This window comes from Malus sylvestris, chromosome 2 (assembly GCF_916048215.2).
Source record: "Malus sylvestris chromosome 2, drMalSylv7.2, whole genome shotgun sequence".
In the NCBI taxonomy this organism is placed as follows: Eukaryota; Viridiplantae; Streptophyta; class Magnoliopsida; order Rosales; family Rosaceae; genus Malus; species Malus sylvestris.
The window spans coordinates 790,632-815,713 of record NC_062261.1 but is presented as its reverse complement, the minus strand read 5'-3'; the positions used below and the strand labels follow the sequence as shown (position 1 = coordinate 815,713).

At 39.2% G+C, this 25,082-nt stretch overlaps 4 protein-coding genes and 1 long non-coding RNA gene across 6 annotated transcripts; 2 read left to right on the top strand and 3 right to left on the bottom strand.

Annotated features, from left to right (window-relative positions):
• Positions 1-251: 251 nt before the first annotated feature.
• On the bottom strand, positions 252-3,159 carry LOC126614019 (VAMP-like protein YKT61). The gene is made up of 6 exons (XM_050281658.1): positions 2,781-3,159; positions 2,295-2,392; positions 1,684-1,788; positions 1,455-1,520; positions 1,026-1,112; positions 252-577 (listed from the first exon to the last, which is right to left on the bottom strand). Exons 1-6 carry the CDS (start codon positions 2,971-2,973, stop codon positions 527-529), a joined length of 600 nt encoding a protein of 199 aa, XP_050137615.1. The 5' UTR covers positions 2,974-3,159; the 3' UTR covers positions 252-526.
• Positions 3,160-5,520: 2,361 nt separating this feature from the next.
• Positions 5,521-9,271, top strand: LOC126614007 (glycerophosphodiester phosphodiesterase GDPDL7-like). 2 transcript variants are annotated; one of them, XM_050281633.1, is made up of 10 exons: positions 5,521-5,662; positions 5,909-6,048; positions 6,186-6,482; positions 6,570-6,679; positions 6,787-7,288; positions 7,376-7,417; positions 7,521-7,802; positions 7,995-8,137; positions 8,247-8,730; positions 8,922-9,271. In XM_050281633.1, the coding sequence occupies exons 2-10, from the start codon at positions 5,919-5,921 to the stop codon at positions 9,269-9,271; spliced, it is 2,340 nt and encodes a 779-aa protein (XP_050137590.1). In that variant the 5' UTR covers positions 5,521-5,662; positions 5,909-5,918. The 2 variants fall into 2 exon arrangements, with proteins under 2 accessions (XP_050137590.1, XP_050137591.1); XM_050281634.1 differs by having other exon boundaries at positions 5,843-6,048.
• Positions 9,272-11,134: 1,863 nt separating this feature from the next.
• On the bottom strand, positions 11,135-13,117 carry LOC126614018 (ABC transporter I family member 1). The gene is made up of 2 exons (XM_050281657.1): positions 12,959-13,117; positions 11,135-12,164 (listed from the first exon to the last, which is right to left on the bottom strand). The coding sequence occupies exon 2, from the start codon at positions 11,998-12,000 to the stop codon at positions 11,314-11,316; it is 687 nt and encodes a 228-aa protein (XP_050137614.1). The 5' UTR covers positions 12,001-12,164; positions 12,959-13,117; the 3' UTR covers positions 11,135-11,313.
• A 1,067-nt stretch (positions 13,118-14,184) lies between these two features.
• Positions 14,185-16,162, top strand: LOC126614001 (uncharacterized). Its single transcript, XR_007620244.1, has 3 exons — positions 14,185-14,378; positions 14,461-14,497; positions 14,624-16,162. It is a non-coding gene; the product is annotated as an uncharacterized LOC126614001 (long non-coding RNA).
• A 550-nt stretch (positions 16,163-16,712) lies between these two features.
• On the bottom strand, positions 16,713-24,962 carry LOC126613992 (uncharacterized). The gene is made up of 9 exons (XM_050281622.1): positions 24,683-24,962; positions 18,572-18,655; positions 18,310-18,344; positions 18,085-18,196; positions 17,879-17,964; positions 17,543-17,654; positions 17,300-17,430; positions 17,175-17,223; positions 16,713-17,087 (listed from the first exon to the last, which is right to left on the bottom strand). The coding sequence occupies exons 1-9, from the start codon at positions 24,881-24,883 to the stop codon at positions 17,010-17,012; spliced, it is 888 nt and encodes a 295-aa protein (XP_050137579.1). The 5' UTR covers positions 24,884-24,962; the 3' UTR covers positions 16,713-17,009.
• Positions 24,963-25,082: the final 120 nt, after the last annotated feature.

The window sequence follows — 25,082 nt, the reverse complement described above, 5'->3', positions numbered from 1 at the left end:
CAGCCCTGTCTCACTTTGGTCCTTGGATTAAACCAAAGGAAATCGAGGTACAAAATAAAAGAAAGAGTAGAAGAACAATGATGTACGGAAATCATTTCCCGGTCACAAAATGGACGGAATTCAGGCAATTTGAGTAAAAAAAAATCTAACATACAGAATCAGACGGTAGCATAACAATCATGATAGAACTCTACATTCCCTACATATGCTCTACAATCTGAGAGATGAAAGATGACCCGGCTTCGGAAGAATAAGCAATGACACAGATTTCATAAATCATAATGCGAATATCACGTACATGCAAGCGGAGGCGTAAAATCATGTTACGAAACAGAGACAGTAACATACTATAATAGCAGGGGACCTCTACGAATATTTGGTTTCCGTTTCTTTGAGACGGAAGAAACGAGGGAACTTCACACAATTCTGCCAAGCAAACAACTGACAAATGACATCAACATATTACAATCATCAATTTGTCATCCATCAACTTCGACATTACAGGATTGCTGCTCGCATTACAAGCTTACAATATGGTACAACACTGATTGGTCTTTTTTGCCTGCTTGTAGAACATCTGTTTCACACAAACACCGTCGTCATGTAGTCACATTAGAAACGAACTAAAGGTATTTAAACACTGGTTGGCCCATTGAACTTTCCAAACTTCAACGGGGCAGATATAGTGTGTTTTAGCATATATTTATTTGCAGGAGGAATGTCCATCCCTTCCGCCAAGTATTTAAAACAAAAGGCGAAAAAATTCTCAATAATCCATACACTCAACTTGAAATACAACCCTAATATCTTTGGTACAGTGCAATCAGCGATGATATGTAAAAGAGATTGCCAAAAAAAAAAATTTATGATCACACTAATATAAACTTAGACCTTGATGTTCGAATGCAGCCCTTGACGTCACACTTGAAATTATAGGTAATTAACATGACATCAGCTGATATATACTATATGAGTGTGTGCAACGGCAAACGTGTAAATGTATCACAAGAGTTTTATGTATGTACCTGCGATGCTGCACTAAGATCTGAACTCTTCTCAACTAAACTGTCCAGTCTCTCACCTCGTGCAAGCACACTATCAATAGTCTTATGCTGTACCAAGGAAATAAACAAAAAAATAAGCGGGTGAGAAATGTAGGAGGTGACCAATATGAACTGGGATATTGCAGATAAAGATTATATCATTAAAGATATCTACAACTTATTTCAGGCAAAGAATTCAGCATATATGACATTAAGTTGAAGATTTATTTTAGCCATTACTATTCATAGGTAAACATGTCAAATTGGAGGTCCACATTAAATAAATATTTAAAATAAAATAAAGATGTACGACAGACAGATGTACATAATCTACTAATAAAAAGATCATATAAAAACGAGCTACAACAATACTTTGATCAAAATCTAACTGAAGTAAGGCATTATACTCACAAGGATAATTTTTGTTTCATCCAATTCCCTTTGTATTTTCAACAACTTATCAGCCTCTGCAGGATCCTGAAATTTGAAAATATAGTAAGAAAGAAGAAAGTAGCTTCAGTTATAACTCTATAAAACTTATCTGTTTCGTAAGAACAGAAAACATAGTCTTGATTAACCCATCTGTTCCCTTATGAGTCCAGCTAAACAAACGAGGTAGAAAACAGATTAACAGGCACACCTGGAATTTCGTCAGAGCCGCACTCAAATAAGGCCATGGTTGTGTGCCATCCTGTTTTGCAGTCCTCCAAGAATCACCAAAATTTTTCTGATATTCATCTAGCACCTGAAAATCATACCAATCAATCACTTATTTGATAACACAAGCAAGGAGCACCATATTAATAGTCCATGAAACAAAGTATGCAACTATGCAAAGACCTCCGACACAAACAATTCAATGCCAATTGGATCTAAAATTCTCGCTAAGGGGGCCACTTGAGCTTACAAAACTATCAATCGCCAAAATATGATAATGCGAAACCGGTAGCTTCAATAATTGGTTAGCGGTGAAGACCACGGAAGACATGATTGAAATTAGCTGATAATTCGCCAATGTCAACCAATGCCAGCATTTTAGTAATTCCATCTACTAGAAGCCACTCCGATATACCTAATCACATAACACTAACATTTCTACCACGTGAATCATATCTCACATAACATAGTCCAAACTACCAAGGAAATCTTAGGTAACTAGTAACCTGGGAAGCAAGGCATGGAAAATGAAGGTACATAACTAAATATTGACCAGAACAGTGAAATGCAAGGATTAAATGAACATTGTGTTACCTGGTTGAGCAGAGAAAATGCACTTCGAACGGGATAGTGATCATCCATAAAGCCCAGCGCACAGAGACCATTGCTGTTGTAAGCATGTACTTTATACTCTGAAGAAACAAAAAACAAGAAATTCAGGTTCCATATAAGCATGTTGAAATGCTTACATTTGCAAACATAAACGTTAAACCTGTGAGCTACACAATCTGTGCCGAATTGACAGAAGTTTCTTGTAAAAGCATACCGCAAACTCGGGCATCGATATTGCACCTGATGCCCAAGGAAATCTAGGCATCGAAATACCAACTGAAGCTTCAAATTTCTAGAATTCCCACAAAAGCTTACAGAAAAAAGGAAATTTTTTGAAGTTCCAACCAAATTCAAGAGCCACAAATCCCAAATTTCATGAATTCATAAAATCGCAATGAACAATTGTAGTTGAAAACAAAAACTACTGAAAAAAGGGGTCCCTGAAAATTGGGGGTGTCAAGAACGGACCTTCATGCTTGACGGACTGGCGTTGGCCGGGCGGGGTGCGTCTGGCGACGGTGCGACCGACGAAGACGATGAACTCCTTGACGCTGGACCTCTGGAAGTAGCCGAAGTGACTGGTATCTGAGGCGTTGGCCAAGATGATGGGATCGGATTCGTCTGGATTGCACTTGAGGACCAGCAAAGCCGTGATCTTCATCTTCCTTCTCTGATTTTTCTGTCGGCAAGATCTAATCTGTGGGCTGTTGTTCGATTTAGGGATCTAGAGAATTGGGGATTTGAAGATTGAGATCGTGGAGAGGTGAAGAAAGCGAGAGTAGGAATTGTGTTCTGCCAATTGGCGGGTGGGGTGGGATCTCGTGCGGTTTAAGGTCCTTGCAATATTGTGCACTTGCTTTGTTCCCTCCACTATTAAATCAAAATTCCATATTTTTGTTGTTGTTGTTTTTTTTTTAATTATAAATATAAATATAAATCAAATTTGGACCGACTGCCTTTAAATCAAAATTCCTTGTTCTTATTCTATTGCATACAAAATTAATTCCTTATGCTTTCCCAAAATAATAATAATAATAATAATAATAAAAATATTGAAGTACGACATTACGAGGGAATTTTATTTTAAAGCAGCAAAAAATGAAGTTTATACACAAGACATTCACTATGTAGATAAATGTTGTTAACTACTTGAGGTACAAGTATCGAGTAACGTCTATTGTTACTTAAGGATGAACATTATATCTTGGTAGTCGTAATAATGGCTCTATGTAATAATGGTTCAAAATAATCTTTATATAATTTTTATCAAATTCGGGTGCAAAAAAGCTTTTAACTTAAAAATCAACAAAAAAATTCTTGGGACCTAATTAATTGTAGGATCTTAAAGGTCTTGCAGCATATTAACTACCATGCAAAATATTTCTTAAAACTAAAAATTTTAATTCTTTCACAAAAACTGTGAGCTATAACCTAGGTTTTAAAATCGATTTTGAGAATTTTTACAAGATTAATTATAAGTGAAAATTCAAGTCATTCTATTCGCACCACATGTTTCCTAAAATTAACTTAGGAAATTCCGAAGATTTTTGCACCAAAAAAATATAAAAAATACTTGGGGCCCTCTATTAATTTATATTATTTTTCTATTATACAACTTTAAAAAACAATAAAAAAATAGTTTCATGACCTAATAAATGGTAGGATCACATCCAAATGTTTTGCAACATTTTCCTTCGTTTTCAAGCAAAATATTTCTGAAAACTAAAAATTTCCTTTTTTTTTTACAAAAAATGTGAGTTATAATCCACATTTTGTAATCGACTTTGGGAAATTTTTACAAGATTAATTATAAGCGAAAATTTGAGTCATTCTCGTCACACCACATGTTTCCTAAAATTAATTTAGGACATTCCAAAGATTTTAATTTTTTTTTGGGGCCCACTATTTTTTTTTTCTGTTTCAAATTTAAAAGTAGTTTATGGACCTAATAAATGGTAGGATCATATCCAAAGATCTTGCAAACATTTTCCTTAACTCTCAAGCAAAATATTTCTGAAAAAAAATTCTTTTTGTTTTCACAAAAACTTTGAGTTATAACCCACGTTTTCAAAATGATTTTGGAAAATTTTACAAGATTCATTATAAGCCAAAACTTGAGTTTTCTCGTCGCACCACATGTTTCCTAAAATAAATTTAGCACATTTTGAAGGTTTTTTTCAAAAAAAAAAAAAAAAAAAAATTGAAAGCCCATTATTAATTTATTATTTTTTCTATTTTTCAAAACAAATAAATAAAAAGAGTTCTTTACCATTAACTGATATAACCCACGTTTGTAGTTTTTTGTCTATTTTTTAAGTAAAAATTGGAAATCCTTGCAACTTTACAATGATCTGTTTAAATAATGAGATTCATGTGCATACTTATACTTAGCATAAGTTATAAACTTGACCGAGCTACCACGGTGACATGTTCTAAAGAACAAAAATTCGAAGCCCCCTTCATTAAGTACTTGAATTTGACTAATGGTTATATTTGGTGTTATGAGTAGCAAAATTACTGTTCGCCCATAAAATATAATACATCTTATCTTTCGTATTAGCCGGTTAATTACGTGTGGCTCACGTGATGAGATAGTTACGAAAGTATAGTGTTATATGAAGATTACTTGTGTTAAACTCAAACCCTTTAAGCCTTGAGCATTATTATGTCATTAGCTTTCAATTAATAAAAATATCGAAATGAATGATTTGAGAAACGTCTACAACAACAACAAAGTTTTATCTCATTAAGTAAGGACGGGTCAATTGTATGAATCATAGTACGTTAGTGCGAAGCTCCAAGTACTCCATGTCTTTTTTTAAAGTATATTTCCAAATCTTTCTAGGTCTTCCTATACCCCTTTTACCCTAAGCCTATGTCTCATGCTCACACTTTCTAATCGGGGATCTATACATCTTCGGTTCACACGTCTAATACCATATGGATTCCAGAACCGTCTAAATTTAGAAATATAGGAGTTTTAAAAAACTGTTGAAACTTCAAAGTGAAAGAATACAGATGCCTTGCTTCCCACGAAACAAAAATTACAGCGATCCAACTCAAACACTCTCCAAAAATAGTAAATACAGAGTTTGACCAAAAACTAAAAAAACTGGCTTCTCCTTTAATAGTGATTCCTGGGCTGGTATTAATGCGAGAAATGTGTGCAAAGTAAATGGTAAAAAAGGAAACCGAAAAACCTATTTGGGGGTAAATTTTTTGCAGGTAAATTTGGGTGTAAATTTAATTCATAACCTCTCACTTTTCTACCCCCCTTCTTTTATCTCTTCCACCGCATTCCCTCGAAAGTTTTGCACAAGCTTGACGGGGAGTGTTTCATTCCTCTACGAGTAAGTTCTATTCGTTTTTTTTCCGATGCTTTTTATGTTTAGAATGGATCATTTGTTTGATGATTCGATCAATCCCCATACGGAGGATCGCATTTTGGAATGTAAATCGATGATTTTGGAGATAATTTTGAATCAAATAGTGTTTTTGTCCGATTAATGGTAATTATGTGAACATTGTAGCGCATTAGTTCGGATGTGAACAAGTACGGACATGTTATCGATACATTTTTTTTAAATCGGCGACAGGTTGAAAGACATGATCAGGTGTTTGCTTTTCGTTTCCCTGTTGATCCACTCGTCTTTGGCAGCAAAACCACCAAGTGAAGGACAGAAAGCAGCACCTCAGGCTCAGGGGCCTCCCTCGAAAAAATGGCAGACTTTAACCGGTAATAACAATTTTTCGGTTACAATTTGGACCTTAGGAATTCAACATCTCAAGAAACCAAGTTCAATATTCTTGTTAACAAAACAAGATTGTAACAGATAAGAACAGAAAAAGCTATTTTTTGTTCAACATTTGCAGGTCAACAGCCTCTTGTTATAGCGCGCGGCGGGCTTTCAGGGCTGTTCCCGGAAGCCAGCACCTACGCGAATAATATGGCAAAGACCCTGAGTTTGCAGGGCTCTGCCTTCTTCTGCAATCTGCAGTTAACGAAGGATAGCGTCGGAATATGCCTGTCGAACATTCTGCTTGATAATACAACAACTATATCTATGTTCTACCCTAAGGGCCAAAAAACTTACAATGTGAACGGGAAGGATATTCGCGGCTGGTTTGCGTTGGATTTCACAGCTGATCAGGTGTTAAACAATGTGTCACGTAAGTCCTTGAAACGAAGACTTTGTGGTTTAAGGACTAATCATGCTTTGTTGTTTTTAATTTTATGTTCTTCAATTCCTTTTGCAGTGACTCAAAACATTTATTCGCGACCAAGTCAGTTCGATGGTATTTTGCCAATCGCTACTGTCGAAGATGCTTTGGGAGCTAAGCCAGATAAATTTTGGTTGAATGTGCCGGTATCTCGCTTGATCTATACTGTCATTTGGTTAGTTTGTAGAGCTAAGTTCTGCACTAGTTACGGATCATTATTTTCGGTGTTCTGTTTGCTGTGTGTCGCGTGCAGTATGATGCATTTTACAACGAGCACAAGATCAGCATGGCATCATTTGTCGAAAAGGCAGCCAAATTCGCACCCATACCTTACATCTCATCTCCTGAGATCGGATTCTTGAAAGCCATCGGTGGAAAAGTGAACAAAGTGAGGACAAAGCTCATCTTCCAGTTCCTTGACCCCGAAGAAACAGAACCGACAACCAAGCAAAAGTACAGTGCGCTGGTGAAGCAGCTCGGAATGATCAAGTCAGTTGCAGCCGGAATCCTTGTACCAAAAGAATACATATGGCCTGTAAACAAAAACAATTACGTGGAGAAAGCCACGACACTCGTGAATGATGCTCACAAAGAAGGCCTAGAAGTGCATGCTTCCGGTTTTGCCAATGATGTTATTCTCCCTTATAACTACAGTTTTGATCCCACAGCTGAGTACCTGCAGTTTGTCGATAACTCTCAGTTTTCGGTTGATGGTGTGCTGACCGATTTCCCTCCTACAGCATCAGAAGCAATCGGTGAGATATCATATCAGACATTCGTAATTTTACAAGCAAATGTTTGATTTATAACCTAGTTAACCTGCCAATGCTTTCATTCTGCAGCGTGCTTTACGCAGAACAAGAACGAAACCAAGCCTAAGACAGGTAATTAATTAGATTCTACTAGCTTAATATAAATGACGGGCTGTATTGTGAATCGCGTGATGTGGTTGTTAAGAAGTTCCTGAGAAAATTTTCGAACTTGCAGGATTTCCTTTGATCATAACTAGAAATGGAGCTAGTGGAATCTATCCCGGCTGCACAGACCTTGCTTACAAGCAGGCAGTAGAGGATGGGGCTGACATAATCGATTGCTCGGTTCAAATGTCAAGTGATGGTGTTGCCTTCTGCTTAGACACTCCAGACCTCAACTCGGGCACTAACGCATTGAGCCAATTCATGACCAAGAGTGAGACCATCCCCGAACTTCAAGCAGAAGCCGGAGTCTTCTCCTTCCAACTCTCGTGGAGCGATATTAAGAGCTTGAAACGTAAGCATCTATAACTCAAAATTTGTTATTGCTACGTGCTAGTAAATACTAAGCTTGTGAAATTACGAGACTTCAGAGTACGTCCTACATTACTAAATTTAATGGTCAGATATACGCTGAAGAATCCAAACGAATTTAGCGACCAGCCGCTTAAGTGTACTAATGGCTTTTCAACTTGTCTATTTATTTCAGCACAAATGCAGAGCCCCTACGGAACCAAGGAAAAAATAGTCAGAAATCCGGCTAACAAGGACGCGGGCAAACTGGTGACCCTCAATGAATTCCTGGAGTTTGCAAAGAAAAATGCAGTTACTGGAATTTTGATCAACATTGAGGTAACATTTATTTCCAGAAATTTCATTCGTTTTCTACTTTCGATGCCCAAACTCTTCCTAAATTTATCGTTTGTGCGCGAAAACTGATGACACACGAATATATTCTCAGTATGCTGCATACCTAGCATCAAAGGCAGGACTAGACGTTGTGGGAACTGTATCCTCTGCCTTGAGCAATGCCACATTCGACAAGCAATCCACTCAGCAAGTGTTGATCGAGTCGGATGACACTTCCGTGCTGGCCAAGTTTAAAGACGCGAAAAACTACAAGCGAGTGCTCAACATCAAGGAGAAGATAAGCGAAGCAACCAAGGAATCTGTGGCGGAGATCAAGAAGTACGCAGATGCAGTAACCATCACCAAGGATTCGATCGTCAAGATCACCGATTACTTCATTTCTGGCACGACCAACGTCGTCAAGGAAATGAAGGCCGCGAACATCACTGTGTACGCCCACTGGCTGAGGAACGAGTTCGTCAGTCTCATGTTCGATTATTTCTCAGACCCCATCACTGAGATTGCTTCATACGCTCAAGGGTTCAAGGTTGATGGCATTGTCACCGATTTCCCCGGAACTGCCAGCAAATATATGAGTAAGTACGGAATTTTAACCTACTGAATACGAACACCTGAAAATAACATCGAGGCCTATTGACTGGTGTCGTGCCATATGAACGGTTCTAATGAGTCGTTTGTAGGTGTTCGTATTCAGTATGCGTTAAAGGAACCTAGACAAACCGAGTTACAAAAACCGCTCACAACAATTTTCGACATGAATTTGCAGGATCCCCATGCAGTGATACGGACCCCAAGGCCAACGTCCCGTATCCAATCTTGCCAGTTGAACCAGGTGCACTGTCGGGTCTGATCGGCCCCGAGGCATTGTCTCCGGCGGAAGCCCCGAGCCCGGCTCTTCAGGTCTCGAATGTGGTTGACCCACCGCTCCCCGGAGTGGCGAAGAAGAACGACTCCAGCTCCAGCCCCGGCTCCGGCTCCAACTCGGGTTCATCTGATGCAGGCTCCAAATCTCCACCTGCTCCTGCACCTTCTGATGAAAAGTCAAGTGCTTTTGCGAATGGGGCCAGTTGCTGTGCTTCTCTAGTTGCTGTAACGGTGCTTTTGCTGGCGAATTAAGTGCTTCTGAGAATTAATCTAATATTACGCGAGCGTTATACACATAACATCATCTCATACAGTATAGTAAATATTGGAAAATTAGACAGATTTATTTCCGACTGGTTAATTGTTTTGATTCTTCATTGTATTTTGTTCACCCTACATTTTCATTCAATTTTTTTCCCACTAGTCATCAATCAACTCGAACCGATTTCGATTGAAAAATCTCTAAAATTCGAATTCGATCGATTTGTTTGATCAATCATGTCCCATAATTTAGTACTAATCACAGTTTTATCACTAATTAAGATCAACTTATTTAATTTGAAGGTACGTTCAAGTTCGATGATTGTTTTTTTTAACTCTAAATTTTTAATGTAGGAGATTAACATAACTTTTAAGGATATTCAAGTCAAAATCAAGCTCAATAACGTTATAAAAATAAAGACTTTGTTGTTGTAATGTTTTTTTTTTTTTAAAAAGAAACGGGAAGAAATATTTTTATTATTATTCAAAGAAAATATGGAAATTCAGCAAAAAAAAAGAAAAAGGAAGAAATTTAAGAAAGGGGGAGGACGAGGCTCAGATTCGCCTTTGTTCAGACAAAAGAGGGAAGGAAACGCAGCGTTCCATGGCTGCGAATACGGCAGCTGCCGGCGGATGAAAGGACAATTACAGTCATTTCCACCGCCAAACAGAGCAACCGGGTCGCCCCGCCAAGGAAACCGGTTCCGCATTCCCGCCGCCTGGTTTTACAGACACTAAAAGTATCATCACCGCCTCGTTCTGAGAGAGAGAGAGAGAGAGAGAGAGAGAGACAGAGAGACAGAAACAGAAGCAGAAAATTTGATGATGATGATGTTGATAATGAATACGAAGAAGAAGAGGAAGGAGGAGCGGAGAGGGTTGTTTGGGTGCTAGTAACATAAGGTCGGGTGTGGTGAAATCATCGGCTCCGCCGCCATTCAGAGAGGGCGGCAACCACCCTCAGGGACACCCGGAACGGCCTCTCTGAGAGCAGAGCCTCATTCTTAAACTAATGAGCCTTTAAACCCTAGACGCTGCGGCCTAAGCCCCTCTTTTATACTGAACCGAGTGAGGGTATTTTGGTCAATCTCGTATCGTGGAACACTATAGGACCCGACGGTTATATCTTGGAAAGATGGGGGTATTATGGGAATGTGAATGACCACACTCCTTGTTTTTTTTGGGAAACTAGAAGTATATTACCAGGGCAAAGATGCTATAGAGATACAAGTAAAGCTTACACCGAGGCCAACAATCAACAAAGCACTGAATTGAGATCAATTTTGGATTTTTGTGTCGAGAATACGTGGATTGAGAGATTTTAATCACTCAATTTTCATTCAACGATTTCTATTGGCCAATCACACTAGCTCATCTCACATAATTCGAAAAATTTGAACGGCTAAGATCTCTTTCTTTCTCTTGAACAGCCCTAATTTTGAGATTCTTGAACTCCAGACACAAAGATTTAGGGAGAATCTCTTTTTGTTTCCTTTGTCTTTGGCCTTATCAATTTGCATTGAATCTCCCTAAACTTTAATTCATGTAAATATCCTCAATTTCTGGAGAAATAGGTGTCCGGTATTCAACTGGGGCACTCCACCTATCACAATATAAGGAGAATTTTAACGAAAAGTTTCTGGTACCGTTCATTTTAACGAAAAACCACATTTTTACACTAAAAAATCAATCATTATACTATTCACTTTACCTTTTATTTTGTCCTTATCGTTAAAACTCACAGTTTTCCAACATTTTCATTAGTTTTCCTTAATATAAATGGAGAGACACAAAAAAATATATAATTCCCTTCACTTGTATAATGATATGAAGTACCGCTTAAATACCCGACACTTCAGAAAAATCTCTCCAATTTTCCGTTAATTTCGTATGCTTATGCAATTTGGCTGGACTGAAAACAATAGCAGCCATAAAAAAATTGATAAGCAAATCAAACGTTCACAGCATGAATAACAAACATGTAAAATAGTTGCATACTTGCATTTTTCAATGACAAAGAAATAGGTATAAATTCAAAAATCCGAACGATCGAGCATGTCTACGAGAGTCATCCTCCTCGGGAACCTCGGAGGCAGCCTCAAATACGTCGCATCTTCAATGTCAATTGGCAGATGTGTTGCCACAATCACAATTCCACCTTTCTTCCTATGCTCCGCGATGATATACTCGAGCAGCTTTGTCCCTTCAGTGTCCAATGCAACCGAAGGCTCATCAAGCAACCAAATTGGCCTATCGATTGCCAGAAGCCTTGCGAGCTGCAGCCTTTTCCGCTGCCCCATTGACAGCATTCTCGCTTTGTCCTTTGCCAGTCTCCCGAGCCCCATCAGCTCCAAAGCCGGCAGTGAATTCCCTTCCTTGCCTTCGAGAACCTCAAACCACTGAACATTGTCGAGAACTGTGAACTTCTCTTTCACTGCATCTTTAAGGGAGAGCCAGTTAAGTTGAAGCTTGTACTGGTGGAAAACTCCCGAATCTGTGATGTCGTGTCCATTCCACAGGACCTGACCAGCAGAAGGACGAGAAAATCCTGCCAACATGCGTAGGAAAGTAGACTTGCCCGAGCCATTAGTGCCCATCAGCACAAGTGCTCCACCATCGTGAACTGAGGCATTTACGTGTCTCAAGATCTGTTGGGCATTCCTCATGCAAGAGACATTGTTGAGAAGGAGACGGGGAAGCGGAGGCTTTCTGATAGACATCAATGGGGTCTATCAAACAGGAAAACTACAATTAATTTGGGACTACGAAGAGGCCTTCTGAAGTGTGTATTATCTGCGGTCGATGTTCAAAATCCTGTCATCCAAACCAAGTCCCAACTAGTAGACGATGCAGGATGTAACAGGTAACCGTCATAAAAAAATTCCTGTTACAAAAAGTTTGAAAAAAAATCGAAAATGAGACTCCAATCAACTTGTAAAACAAAAGGAAACATGATTACTTTCTGAGATCAAGGTGTTTTCTTTTGAATTGGACTTTAACGAAAAAAAAAAAAAAAAAGGATCAAGTAACCTATAGCATAAGTTTCATGGATGATTTGATTTCGTCTGTCACAGTGCGAAAATCGACAACAAGTAAGCTAATTTTTCTTCCTATTCATATCCAATGATAAGAAAATAACCATCTATTCATAACAAATTAGTATTCATCCCCAGAGTTTCGATAGCATCTGAATAGTACGCGGAACCATCAAGAACAAAGTGCATTTCGCATACGATTAGCAACTCTAGCATGAAAAAACACAAGCATTATTCAGAGTATTATGCATTATCACAAACATATCAAAAACTATGGAGTACTTGGAGCTAACGGAAGACTTGGTCCAAAATCGAGCGCATATTCTAGTATTTATATAGCTGACCTTACTTAGTGAGATAAGATTGTTTATCACAAACGCATCAGAAGTTTTCATTGAATCATAAACAATTCAAAGCAAAATTACATAAAAGTCACAGAATTTCATAAATTCAAATCAATAAATAGTTAAGTGAACAAATAAATTTCATAAATTCAAAAAATTTTGTGAAGTTAAACAGATAAGAAATGGGTTCAAAGATCAAGGGGAATAAGCAGAAAAGCAAATCAAAGAAAGACCATGAAAAATTGGAGAAATAAAGAGGCGGCAGATTTACTAGCACCAGAAAAGAACGGATGTCTAACCGGCGTTAGCTGAGTCGGTGCCGGCTTTGCTGGCTTTGCTGGCGGAGGTCGCGGGGCCGTGGTTGTTGCTCGCGGTTCGAAGGTCGCGTACCGTGAGTTGCTCACGATGCAAAGAGAGGTCTATTATCGGCGCCCGTGCTTTCCTCGGGTTAGATTTGTTGAAAACTCTTTTATGCCCTTTTAAAATTGGCAATTTTTTTCCTCTCTAAATTTTTTTTGGGTCCCTTCTCTAGGAGAAAATTTTCGGTGTGACAAATACACGGGACTATAGATCATATGTTATTATACATTGAAGAGACGCTAAAAAAATTCTTCTTTCTAATTATATAATGACATTCGGCATACCACCCAAGTTTCAGTTTGAAATTTTTTGCTCCCTACCGTCAATTTGATAATCTTTTTTGGTGCACGTAAGGTATCAATTTGCTCCCTACCTTCAAGTAAACCTGACATTTTGGATCCGACCTGTTAATATTAATATTTGAGTGGATGCTTAACGGGTCGGGTGGTTAATGGGTAAATCCGTTAAAAACTCGTTAAATAACGTGTCATTTTGGATCAACCCGTTAGACTCGTTAGTACCCGTTAGTTGATGATGTTTTAATAATTTCAGTAAAGTCTTAACAACAAAAAATAAATTCTATGCAAAAAATAAATAAAAATAATAATAATTGTTAACAGGTGAAACGAGTTGGATTCGAATGACCCGTTAGCTTAACATGTCAGATTAAATCTAATCTAAATCCGATAAATCTGACTCATTTACAGATCTACCTTCAAGTTGATAATCTTTTCTTTTGAGCCTTCGGCCACACTTGAATAAGTGAAAAATAACGCTCAATTTGGAGGGAAAATTGACAAATCTGACGGTGAATGCAAAATTAAAAAGGAAAACTAATAAAAATGGTTTGAAAACTTTGAGTTTTAATGATAAGGACAAAATAAAAGGTAAAGTGAATAGTATCAGATTTGACTTTTTAATATAAAAATATGATTTTTTGTTAAAATGAACACTCCCATGAAGTTTTCGTTAAAACTCCAAAATTAAAAGACTTGGGCTCATAACCAAATTAAAATCAAAAGCATCAACTTTCACAAGCAAAAGCTGCTCTTTACTCTTTTTTTTTTAATTTTTTATATTATTTTCTATCGCAGAGTGCTGATGCTGAAGCACCATTCCATAGTCCTTTGTTTTATTATATATTATTTCATTTCTGTCAAAATCTCAGTTGGTGCCTCTCTCTGGCGCTACTCCTGATTTACACGTGTTGGGGGATGTACACGTGTTCGTAATCTTGAGGAGAAGGACGGAAAAGCTGGCCTTTTTTCATTTGCTTCCAGAAACATCTCGACTTCTCTCTCAGAGCCCAGCTCGAGTCCTCTGATAAAAAGGAGAAATGCTGATGGAAAATTTTCTCCGGTACTTGATTTTCTTGGTTTGTTTCTACTGATCTTTTGTTTCTTGGGCTGATTGCACTTCTTTTTCGTTATTTTTGGTGCAGATATGAAGATGATTTGTGAAGATGCTGTGATTTCATGGTAAGTTTCTTTTAACGGATTTGAGAATTTGGGATCGTTTGGGTGTTTTGAAGGTTTTTTATTTTTATTTTTTATTGAGAAAAAATGGTTAACAGTTGATTGTATTTTAATTTTTATTCAATTCAGGTACTCATGTTCAGTTTTTGGATTTGCTTGGAAGGAATTTCTAGGGTTTCTTGGTGAGTTCTTCAGAGATGTGAAACGGGTGGATTTGCTTTATCTGCCCTTCTCTGGCGCTCCATTACTCGAGCGCATTGTCAACCACCTAATCAAGGAACCAGCTGCAGGCATGGTCTACAAGGAAGCATATGCAACTATAAATCAGCTCTGGTTGTAATCGTCCCAGGGAATGGTATAATTTTCCATCTTATATTATACGTGAATGGAACCAGCTGAAGGTCGAAGTAAGCATGTTTGATGGCTCCGTTTGACAAATATGCCTACTAACTGTTTGATAAAATGACTGTTATTAAGGTCCTTAAAATGATTGTGAAGCATGTAGTTTTCAGTGATCGACAATACCTTTTAATAGCATACAATTGTTTTGGTTTTACAATTGCACCCTTAAGTTTGTAGATTACAATTGTTTTCATTTTACAGTAGGCTTTTATCTTTTATACTCTTGACCAGAAATATCAGATTGTATATATATATATATATATATATATCTATTCAATTCATCAAGTTCATATTTTAATTTCACATTTGTTGGTTTCATTTCAGTAGCTCTATGGGTGATACGATTACAAAGGCACTATGGGAATCTCATGCACACTATTTCAGTTCGACTTTCTCACTCTCTCACACACCTTTTTCTTGAATGTTGATCAGGTTTTAAGTATTGTTACCTAATTATTCCATTTTTGGTCATTTTCTCAATCAAATTTTTTTACTGGAAAATTCAGTTTATATTGATCAATAAACAAAAACCAGTTAATGTCAGTGAGGTGTCTTTTTGTTTGTACATTATCTCACTTAGTTTGGGACTTGATGCCAAGTTTCCATTTATGAGTTTAAAATTTTTCAGTGCCCCAATAGATGGTTGTTTCTGTTTCGTATCTTTTTTTTTTAAATTGGATAAAAGGTTTATCAGATGACATTTTAGTGGAAAAAATTATTGGTTATGGGTGTCCCACAAGTCCTCTTTATATGTGAAAAGCTTACCCTCTATCTTCAATAATTTTAATGTTGAGACACCTTTTTTACAGTGATTTAATGGATGCATACTTTCTGTTGTGTGCAATAAATTGCATTTGAACCACTCCACCAATCACAATGGTTTGAGTCTGACATATTTGATCTAATGCCAAGAATTAAACCAAATGTTGAAATTCTTGCTAATGTATGTGTGGTTAATGTACAATTTTGTGGTGCAGTTCAGTACCACCAAGTTGCTTCACCTTTTTGGGTATTTGTAGGTAAATGGTGTTGGAATCAATACCGAATGGGGATTGTTGATGGCGAGCATCTCAGAGGGACACTGGTGAAAAAAACTTCTATTCAGTTTTTTTTTTCTTTTCATTTTTCTACTTCCACAAGTGTGGTTGTTTAATACATAGAAAACTATTATTTGTAGTATTATTTATTAATTCTAAGACACTTATCTTCAAGTATCAATTGTTCTTCTTTGACTATAGTACAACAAGGATTGGTTAATTGATAAAACTGGGGCTTATCTTTCTTCTCTTTTTGTTTTTTCACTTGAATATTATGCATGCACTTATGCAGTTAGCAATTTTAATGGATTTTGAATAGCTGCATATACGGTTGTTCATAAGTTACATGTACAGTAGTTTTGTTTTGCACCATATAGATAACTTAATTGAAATATAGTCTTCCCATGTGCTCACCCGATTTGTGTACATGCAAAGGCTATACATTTTGCTATAGTTGGAAATTTGACAACATGGAATGTTTTGTGCGTAGTTTAGAATTTAGTTTGAGAGGTGGTGGTGGAACATGGAATGTTTCTTCATTGTATAGTGTTTTATGTATTCTTTGTGTTGAAACAATTAAATTTCTCTCTAAATCAGTTTTGATAAATGCTTGCCATACGCTCGAAATGCTTGGAAAAAAAAAGTGAGAGTACTACAGAAGGAGGCTGCTGCAAAGAGGTAACAATAGCTGCCTAGAGCTACTGTATCTTTGTGGGTTGTGGCCATCTAATTTGAACTAATACAACCCACTTTGTATTACATATCAAGAGCTGCAAAAGGGTAACAATAGCTACCAAGAGCTACTATATTTTTATTAATTAAGGATCGCAGCTTACTTTGGCATTTGTAACCCTCAATTTATGACTCAAACATTGGTTATTGAAAGAATGAAGTTTCATACAATTTTCAATCCCGCAGCAACGCACGGGTATAAATTTCTAGTTGGATACTAAGTTCAAAGCACATTGAAAAAACTTCCCTTTCTCTTGGGTGTGGGTGGGACTCAAAATTTTGCCCTTTGGTTTTACACGAAGGATTGAAAAGAAGTGGAGCAACAGTGAGTGATGCAATCCAATTTACATGATCTCCTTTCCTCTCTGATGGAGTACAGATCTATGCACAACTTCTCCAGCTGATGTAACGAAGTAGGTTTCCTGCAACCCGAAACAAAGGAAGAATGAATATGTCAAACTCGACGGACAAATTGCCAAGGATTAACAGCATAAGAGATGAATGCTCACAATCTCTAATGAGCTCACTCTATGAAGAAAAAACCCGTCTTCCAATTTTCTGCACAACCGGGCAAAAGGAGTCAATAAAGGGTTGTGTGTATGGGGGTACATTGTGCATCAGCCAAGAGACTCACCTTCTAGATGCTGATGTTTCATGTACGGAAGCAAGATGAGCACCTGCTGCCATCTTGCCCGGGTTCCTGATGTAGCTCAGACTACTTGATCGGGGGCTGTTAGCGCAACCCTGCCCGCTTAAGTATGCGTTCTGGAGAATATAAGACATGAACGGGTGAGGACTTAGGAGACGGATTTTGCATTTACTTGGAACTGGTGCGGAAACAAGGTATCAGTGAATACATAGAACTCTTAGTTCCTACCACTTCAAATTTCGTCATAGTACTTCGTAGAGACTCGAAAACTTGCGTTTCTTCCATTCTCTCCTCACCATCTTCACAAATAGCCAGTGGATGGAATCCAACGACTACGCGCCTATATGGAAATACACTGAGTTAGCAATTGGAAGATTAAAATTCTAGAGCTACATTGCCAGTGTAGCAGTAACTTCTAAACATAAACGATACAACTCATGAACATTCACAATTTCTTCAAGCTTCGTTGTGTTTCTACAACATCGCTAGCACGTAAGAAACAGAAACTAAAGAACAGAAGATGTTAATCACAAATAGCAGGGCCATACAACTAATTAAGTTTACCAGTTACTACTGGTTGACTCTAGTGTCCTTCTCAGCCAACGTAACTGATCGTTTCCAACTTCGCTTAATGATCCCGTGGTCAAATTCTTCACGTTAAAAAAATTCAACATCAAAGGACCTAGTGAGTTATTAGGCAGGCAAACAATCGAAAGCTAAAAGTGAAACATGATCGCATAGATCAAATCGAAAAACAAATTAGAACATACCTGAAATAATCCAGTATCCACCACAATGACATCCAAGGTTTTCTCGTAAGGTAACTTAATCTTCTTCTGGAAGTAACCTCCTCCTTTTCCTTCCGAAACTCTGGTTGTGTACCTGCAAGTGCAATTTAACCAGAAAACTGAAAACAATGGTGCAAACAGCACAGCTGAATTTGAGATGTAGTAATAGCAGCATTACGTAAAAGTATTGCCTAGAGGACAGCATACCAGGGAACTTTCAGTGTCGAGAAATGGAGGGTGCCCTGTAAAGCGAATATATCCAGCATTGTTAGCAACAGTTAAAGCCGAAGAAAGGAACAAATTCTTACCCATTTTATCAATCGCTACACGATGTCAATCTATCAACTTTATCCATTCGTGTAACAGTTTCCTACGAGATCTTTCATTCACGTTAACAGTTTCACACTTCAATAATTCCGAAAAAAGGCTTTGCAGAACAGAAGTCATGTGAAGAGAAAAACAACCTTACATTCTGCATGAGCGGATCATCTTCCCCAAGATCGCTAACGTCCACCACAAACTCTGCCTTGTACTTCTTTGCCACCTTCTCCATCTTCACCAACAGGAAGAACCACAATTAAACACAAAACCAAAACCAAAACCAAAGGTTAATACTAAGAATCAAACCCGACAACTCATTTCTACCGAAAGCCTTAAATTCTTTTCACCATCAGTCCCCTATTCTTTGCGCTTAAAGAAACACAAAACAAAAGGTTAATACTAATAACCAAACCCGACAACTCATTTCTACCGAAAGCCTTAAATCTTGGACCCCATCGGCACATAAACAACAACAACAACAACAACAACAAAGCCTTTTCCCACTAAGTGGGGTCGGCTATATGAATCCTAGAACGCCATTGCGCTCGGTTTTGTGTCATGCCCTCCGTTAGATCCAAGTACTCTAAGTCTTTTCTTAGAGTCTCTTCCAAAGTTTTCCTAGGTCTTCCTCTACCCCTTCGGCCCTGAACCTCTGTCCCGTAGTCACATCTTCGAACCGGAGCGTCAGTCGGCCTTCTTTGCACATGTCCAAATCACCAGAGCCGATTTTCTCTCATCTTTCCTACAATTTCGGCTACTCCTACTTTACCTCGGATATCCTCATTCCCAATCTTATCCTTTCTCGTGTGCCCACACATCCCACGAAGCATCCTCATCTCCGCTACACCCATTTTGTGTACGTGTTGATGCTTCACCACCCAACATTCTCTGCCATACAACATCGCTGGCCTTATTGCCGTCCTATAAAATTTTCCCTTGAGCTTCAGTGGCCTACGACGGTCACACAACACGCCGGATGCACTCTTTCCATCCAGCTCGTATTCTATGGTTGAGATCTCCATCTAATTCTCCGTTCTCTTGCAAGATAGATCCTAGGTAACGAAAACGGTCGCTTTTTGTGATCTTCGCTAGATTGCTCCGGTCATTAGTGTGGATAAGTATATAAATGGATAGAGATAGGAAAGCAAACACAAGATGTACGTGGTTCACCCAGATTGGCTACGCCCACGGAATAGAAGAGTTCTCATTAATTGTGAAGGGTTTACACAAGTACATAGGTTCAAGCTCTCCTTTAGTGAGTACGAGTGAATGATTTAGTACAAATGACATTAGGAAATATTGTGGGATAATGATCTCGTAATCACGAAACTTCTAAGTATCGGAGTGTGGTGTCGTCTTGACTTGCCTTATCTGTCTCATAGGTAGATGTGGCATCTTCTCTGGAAGTACTCTTCCTCCATCCAGGGGTGGTATCTTTAACTGGTGGAGATGCACAAGGTAATGTATCAATTTCACTTGAAGCTTACTTGTAGTTTCAGGCTTGGTCAAGCGCGATACAAACCATGTAGTAGGAGTCCCCCAAGTCGCCGAGCTAGGGGGTCTGCTGAAAGAGGTGACAGACAAGGTAAGCAATCAAAGCTCCGACTGATTGTTCACCTTCTCCCCATCTTGCAGCAGCATGAAGGATAAAGAGAAGAAAAATGAGAAGAGATGATATGAGATACTTTTGCTTTTGAAGAAGTAACTTTCCACAGGCTTATTCTTGAACTGAGCTGGAGGGTTTTCTGGTTTCCTCCAGAGTATAAGGCCGACTGAAGAATTTGAGGGTCAAAACAAGTCCATCAAATCTAGAGTACGTTCCACCCTGCTGATATGGGATACTTTTGCTTTTGACAGAGTAATGGATGTATCGGCACGTGTGCTGTTACGCTTGTCTCCACATGCTTCCTTGTATCCTTCGCACTTGCCCTATCTGTTCCTCAAGCAGATGCGGAATCTTCCCTGGAAACATAAGATGATGAAGATGAGTACTCGAGAGCAATGCCAGGTAAGTAATCAGGTAAGGGGTTCCAGGCAGTCAGTTCCTGGCTGGAAGCTTGATTCCAAGTGCTGACTGATTGCTCTCTTTCTCCTTGTCTTGCAGGTAAAAACAAGGCCAAAAGAAAAAACAGGGAAAAAGCATGATATGGGATACTCTTGCTTTTAACCCTGATGATATGAGATATTCTTGCTCTAGTATAGCTTGTTTGCAGAGGTATTATCGGGGGGAAAGAAAGCTGAATATTTCGAAAGGCTTTGTTGGGAGTGCCCTCTCAGATATGATGAAGGGTTGAGCATTTTTGCAGGTCTGCCTGTCCGTTGGGGATGGAGGTCGACATATATAGGAGTCTCCCTAACAACAAGTAGTAATGCTATTCCTTTACCCTGCTTGGTCATAGCACGGTAGTGGGAGCTGCCAGTTTCACATGTTTTAACTCTGTCAGAGCACTTTGAAAAAGTGGTCTGTGGTATCTGGCTCTCGAGATTCGGAGAACGATGCCTCTTCGATTTTTGAGAAAGCAATCATGCTGGGGGTCTGACTCTCGAGATTCGGAGAGCAGTGTCTCTTCGATTTTTGAGGAAGTAATCATGTTGGGAGTCTGGCTCTCGAGATTCGGAAGGCGGTGCCTCTTCGATTTTGGAGCAAGCAATCTTGTTGGGAGTGTTGTCTCGAATGTGAGTAAAGGTTGGACATGTTTGCTAGTCTACCTTGCCACGAAGCACAAAGGTTGACACACAGGGACTTTCCAATTATCCAGCAATGGTACTGTTCCTTTACCCTCTCTTCGATTTTGAGAAAGTAGTCATGTTGGGAGTCTGGCTCTCGAGATTCAGAGGACGGTGCCTCTTCGATTTTGGAGCAAGCAATCTTGTTGGGACTGTTTTCTCGAATGTGAGTAAAGGTTGGGCATGTTTGCTAGTCTACCTTGCCACGAAGCACAGAGGTTGACACACAGGGACTTTCCAATTATCCAGCAGTGGTACTGTTCCTTTACCCTTGTGGGTAATAATATGGTAGCTAGACCTTCAAAATTTATGTGTCTAAACTTTGTTAGTGCTGTTTCTTTGCTATTCTTTTACCTTTCTTGGTCAGAGCGATGTAGTGGGAGCTGCAAGCTTCACGTGCTCAACTTTGGCAGAGAACTTTGGCAAAGTGATCTGTGGTACCCATGAGTTATTGTTGCGTGTGGGAAGTGGGTGATTGAACAGTAAGATTCATGTGCTTTCTACTTCACCAGAAGTCTTCGACAAAATGCCCATAATTTCTGCAAAGCTGAGTGTGCGTGTGACAGGTGCTGACAAGGCTAGAAAAGTAGGTGCCTCTTCGATTTCTGAGATCGGCCCTCGTGGTCTCTGAGCAGCCCAGCTTTTGAGAAAGCGAGCGCCTCTTCGATTGATTCGGAGAACGGTGCCTCACCGATTTTTGAGAAAGCAATCATGCTGGGGGTCTGGCTCTCGAGATTCGGGGAGCAGTGTCTCTTCGATTTTTGAGAAAGTAATCATGTTGGGAGAGTGGCTCTCGAGATTCGGAGGGCGGTGCCTCTTCGATTTTGGAGCAAGCAATCTTGTTGAGAGTGTTTTCTCGAATGTGAGTAAAGGTTGGGCATGTTTGCTAGTCTACCTTGCCACGAAGCACAGAGGTTGACACACAGGGACTTTCCAATTATCCAGCAATGGTACTGTTCCTTTACCCTCTCTTCGATTTTTAAGAAAGTAGTCATGTTGGGAGTCTGGCTCTTTAGATTCGGAGGACGGTGCCTCTTCGATTTTGGAGCAAGCAATCTTATTGGGAGTGTTTTCTCGAATGTGAGTAAAGGTTGGGCATGTTTGCTAGTCTACCTTGCCACGAAGCACAGAGGTTGACATACATGGACTTTCCAATTATCCAGCAGTGGTACTGTTCCTTTACCCTTGTGGGTAATAATATGGTAGCTAGACCTTCAAAATTTATGGGTCTAAACTTTGTTAGTGCTGTTTCTTTGCTATTCTTTTACCCTTCTTGGTCAGAGCGATGTAGTGGGAGCTGCAAGCTTCACGTGCTCAACTTTGGCAGAGAACTTTGGCAAAGTTATCTGTGGTACCCATGAGCTATTGTTGCGTGTGGGAAGTGGGTGATTGAACAGTAAGATTCATGTGTTTTCTACTTCCCCAGAAGTCTTTGACAGAATGCCCATAATTTCCGCAAAGCTGAGTGTGCGTGTGACAGGTGCTGACAAGGCTGGAAAAGTAAGTGCCTCTTCGATTTCTGAGATCGGCCCTCGTGGTCTCTAGGGAGCCCAGCTTTTGAGAAAGCGAGCGCCTCTTCGATTTCTGAGATCGGCCTTCGTGGTCTTTGAGCAGCCCAACTTTTGAGAAAGCAAACGGCTCTTCGATTTCTGAGATCAACCCTCGTGATCTCTAAGCAGCCCAACTTTTGAGAAAGCAAACGCCTCTTCGATTTCTGAGCAGGCGCCTATTTGATTTCTGAAGCTCCGTCGAGTGCAGATTTTTATAGAGGCTGGCATTAAGTTCCAAAGCACACTTGAATCTCCACCAGTAGAAGCTTCATTCTTGCACTTCTAAGATCTTGATTTGTCCGACCTCTTCTCTCTTCAACACCTTTGAAAATGTCTGGCCCCTCCGACCGTCGTTTTGACTTGAACCTTGTTGAAGAGGCAGCCCCGCCTTCTCCAGACAACATATGGCGCCCATCCTTCGTCTCTCCAACTGGTCCTCTTACCGTTGGGGATTCCGTGATGAAGAATGATATGACCGCTGCGGTGGTGGCCAGGAACCTTCTCACTCCCAAAGATAACAGACTACTTTCCAAACGGTCTGATGAGTTAGCTGTTAAGGATTCGCTGGCTCTCAGTGTTCAGTGTGCAGGTTCTGTGTCTAATATGGCCCAACGCCTATTTGCTCGAACCCGCCAAGTTGAATCATTGGCGGCTGAAGTGATGAGTCTCAAACAGGAGATTAGAGGGCTCAAGCATGAGAATAAACAGTTGCACCGGCTCGCACATGACTATGCTACAAACATGAAGAGGAAGCTTGACCAGATGAAGGAAACTGATGGTCAGGTTTTACTTGATCATCAGAGATTTGTGGGTTTGTTCCAAAGGCATTTATTGCCTTCGTCTTCTAGGGCTGTACCGCGTAATGAAGCTCCAAATGATCAACCTCTGATGCCTCCTCCTTCTAGGGTTCTGTCCAGTACTGAGGCTCCAAATGATCCCCCTCCGGTGCCTTCTCTTTCTGGGGCTCTACCGACTGCTGAGACTTCTCCTAAGCAACCTTTGTGAAGGCTCCCTCTTGTGTGTTTATTTTGACTCATGTATATGTACATATTTGTAGCTTATCGGGGATATCAATAAATAAGCTTTCCTTCATTTCAACGTATTGTGTTAAATACACCAAAGCAAACGAAAAATTAGAACCGGTAAGCCACTGCCTACACATGAACAAGTAGATGTGCTTCTAGCATTTGACAGATGGATAGTGGCATTAGACCAAAGAGAAAGGTGAAAACAAGATTCCTCAGCAAACAATAACATAGTATTTACTGTAAAACGAAAAACAACATGTATCTACTCCCACAGAAACAGATTAAACATTCTTCTACTTTTGGTTGCTGAACAAACACAGTTTTGAATCACATACATCAATACTTAGCCAAACTATTCAATAACAACAATAAAGTGTTATCCTACTATGTGGGGTTAATTGTATGAATTATAAAACACCACTGAATTCGGTTTTACACCAAGCTATTGAGCTAGGAAGTTTCATTTCCTTCCTAATATCCTCATATTTTCTAACAATTAGAAAAAGATCCTTGCTTTATAAAAATAGAGAGCAGATCTTCTGCACCCATTTTTGCCTGTAACTCATCTGCGCCTTTGTTAATTGGCTGAGGATTTGGTTTATTTTTTATTATTTTAATTATTGTCAAGTTGACATTAATTATGTTTAGTTCAATTAACAAAGACACAGAGAGAGACCACATGCAAAAATTGGTGCAAAAGATCTCAACTCATAAAAATATACTCCAAAAATAGTGACCAATGAAATCGAATTATAACATACGCAAATAGAACTTTTTACAAAATCTTCAATAAAAAATGACAATTTTCCACTGAAGGGACATCAATAAAACACATTTTGGTGCTCCTTTATCGAAAAAGTTTTGATTTTTATATGCGACTCGTAAAAAGTTCGATTTATGCGTATTTCCCAACAACGAGCGTTGAAATTCCAATAAGCAAGGTAAGAAAGTGACCTGTTTGAGAAGATGGGTCTGTCGGGTGGGAGGCCGGAATCCTCCTCCGACGCTGATGAAGTAAAGATCCAGCGGCCTCCTCTCACTTCTGCCATGGCGGACGGAGCTCCGAGGCTGACCCAGCTGAAAAGCAAGGTAGAGACAAAAGCACAGACTCACCTGCGTCACCAGTGTAAGAACCCAAGTGGGTTTTTTCTCCATTGTTCAGAGAGAGAAAGAGAGTGGCACAAAATCTCACTGCACCTATCACTGATATCTCTCAGCTTGTCTATCTGGTGACTCCACCCACCCATTTTTACCATACAAAAATAAAAAAATGTACGTAAAAATAAAAATAAGAGCATGCTATATAAATTGCAGCATAAAAATTTTTACGGTGTTTAGGAGTGTCAGATACTTC

What these genes read in the sequence shown, in the direction of transcription:
- LOC126614019 (XM_050281658.1), bottom strand. Translation starts at nt 2,973, where the DNA reads ATGAAGATCACGGCTTTGCTGGTCCTCAAGTGCAATCCAGACGAATCC. An exon ending in CATTTTCTCTGCTCAACCAG is followed by an intron (nt 1,789 to 2,294) that starts GTAACACAATGT and finishes TATGATTTTCAG; the next exon opens with GTGCTAGATGAATATCAGAA. An exon ending in CGGCTCTGACGAAATTCCAG is followed by an intron (nt 1,521 to 1,683) that starts GTGTGCCTGTTA and finishes TTCAAATTTCAG; the next exon opens with GATCCTGCAGAGGCTGATAA.
- LOC126614007 (XM_050281633.1), top strand. Translation starts at nt 5,919, where the DNA reads ATGATCAGGTGTTTGCTTTTCGTTTCCCTGTTGATCCACTCGTCTTTG. An exon ending in GGTGTTAAACAATGTGTCAC is followed by an intron (nt 6,483 to 6,569) that starts GTAAGTCCTTGA and finishes TTCCTTTTGCAG; the next exon opens with TGACTCAAAACATTTATTCG. An exon ending in TACAGCATCAGAAGCAATCG is followed by an intron (nt 7,289 to 7,375) that starts GTGAGATATCAT and finishes TTCATTCTGCAG; the next exon opens with CGTGCTTTACGCAGAACAAG.
- LOC126614018 (XM_050281657.1), bottom strand. Translation starts at nt 12,000, where the DNA reads ATGTCTATCAGAAAGCCTCCGCTTCCCCGTCTCCTTCTCAACAATGTC.
- LOC126613992 (XM_050281622.1), bottom strand. Translation starts at nt 24,883, where the DNA reads ATGGAGAAAAAACCCACTTGGGTTCTTACACTGGTGACGCAGGTGAGT. An exon ending in GAGTCAACCAGTAGTAACTG is followed by an intron (nt 17,655 to 17,878) that starts GTAAACTTAATT and finishes ATTTCCATATAG; the next exon opens with GCGCGTAGTCGTTGGATTCC. An exon ending in CTATGACGAAATTTGAAGTG is followed by an intron (nt 17,431 to 17,542) that starts GTAGGAACTAAG and finishes TATATTCTCCAG; the next exon opens with AACGCATACTTAAGCGGGCA.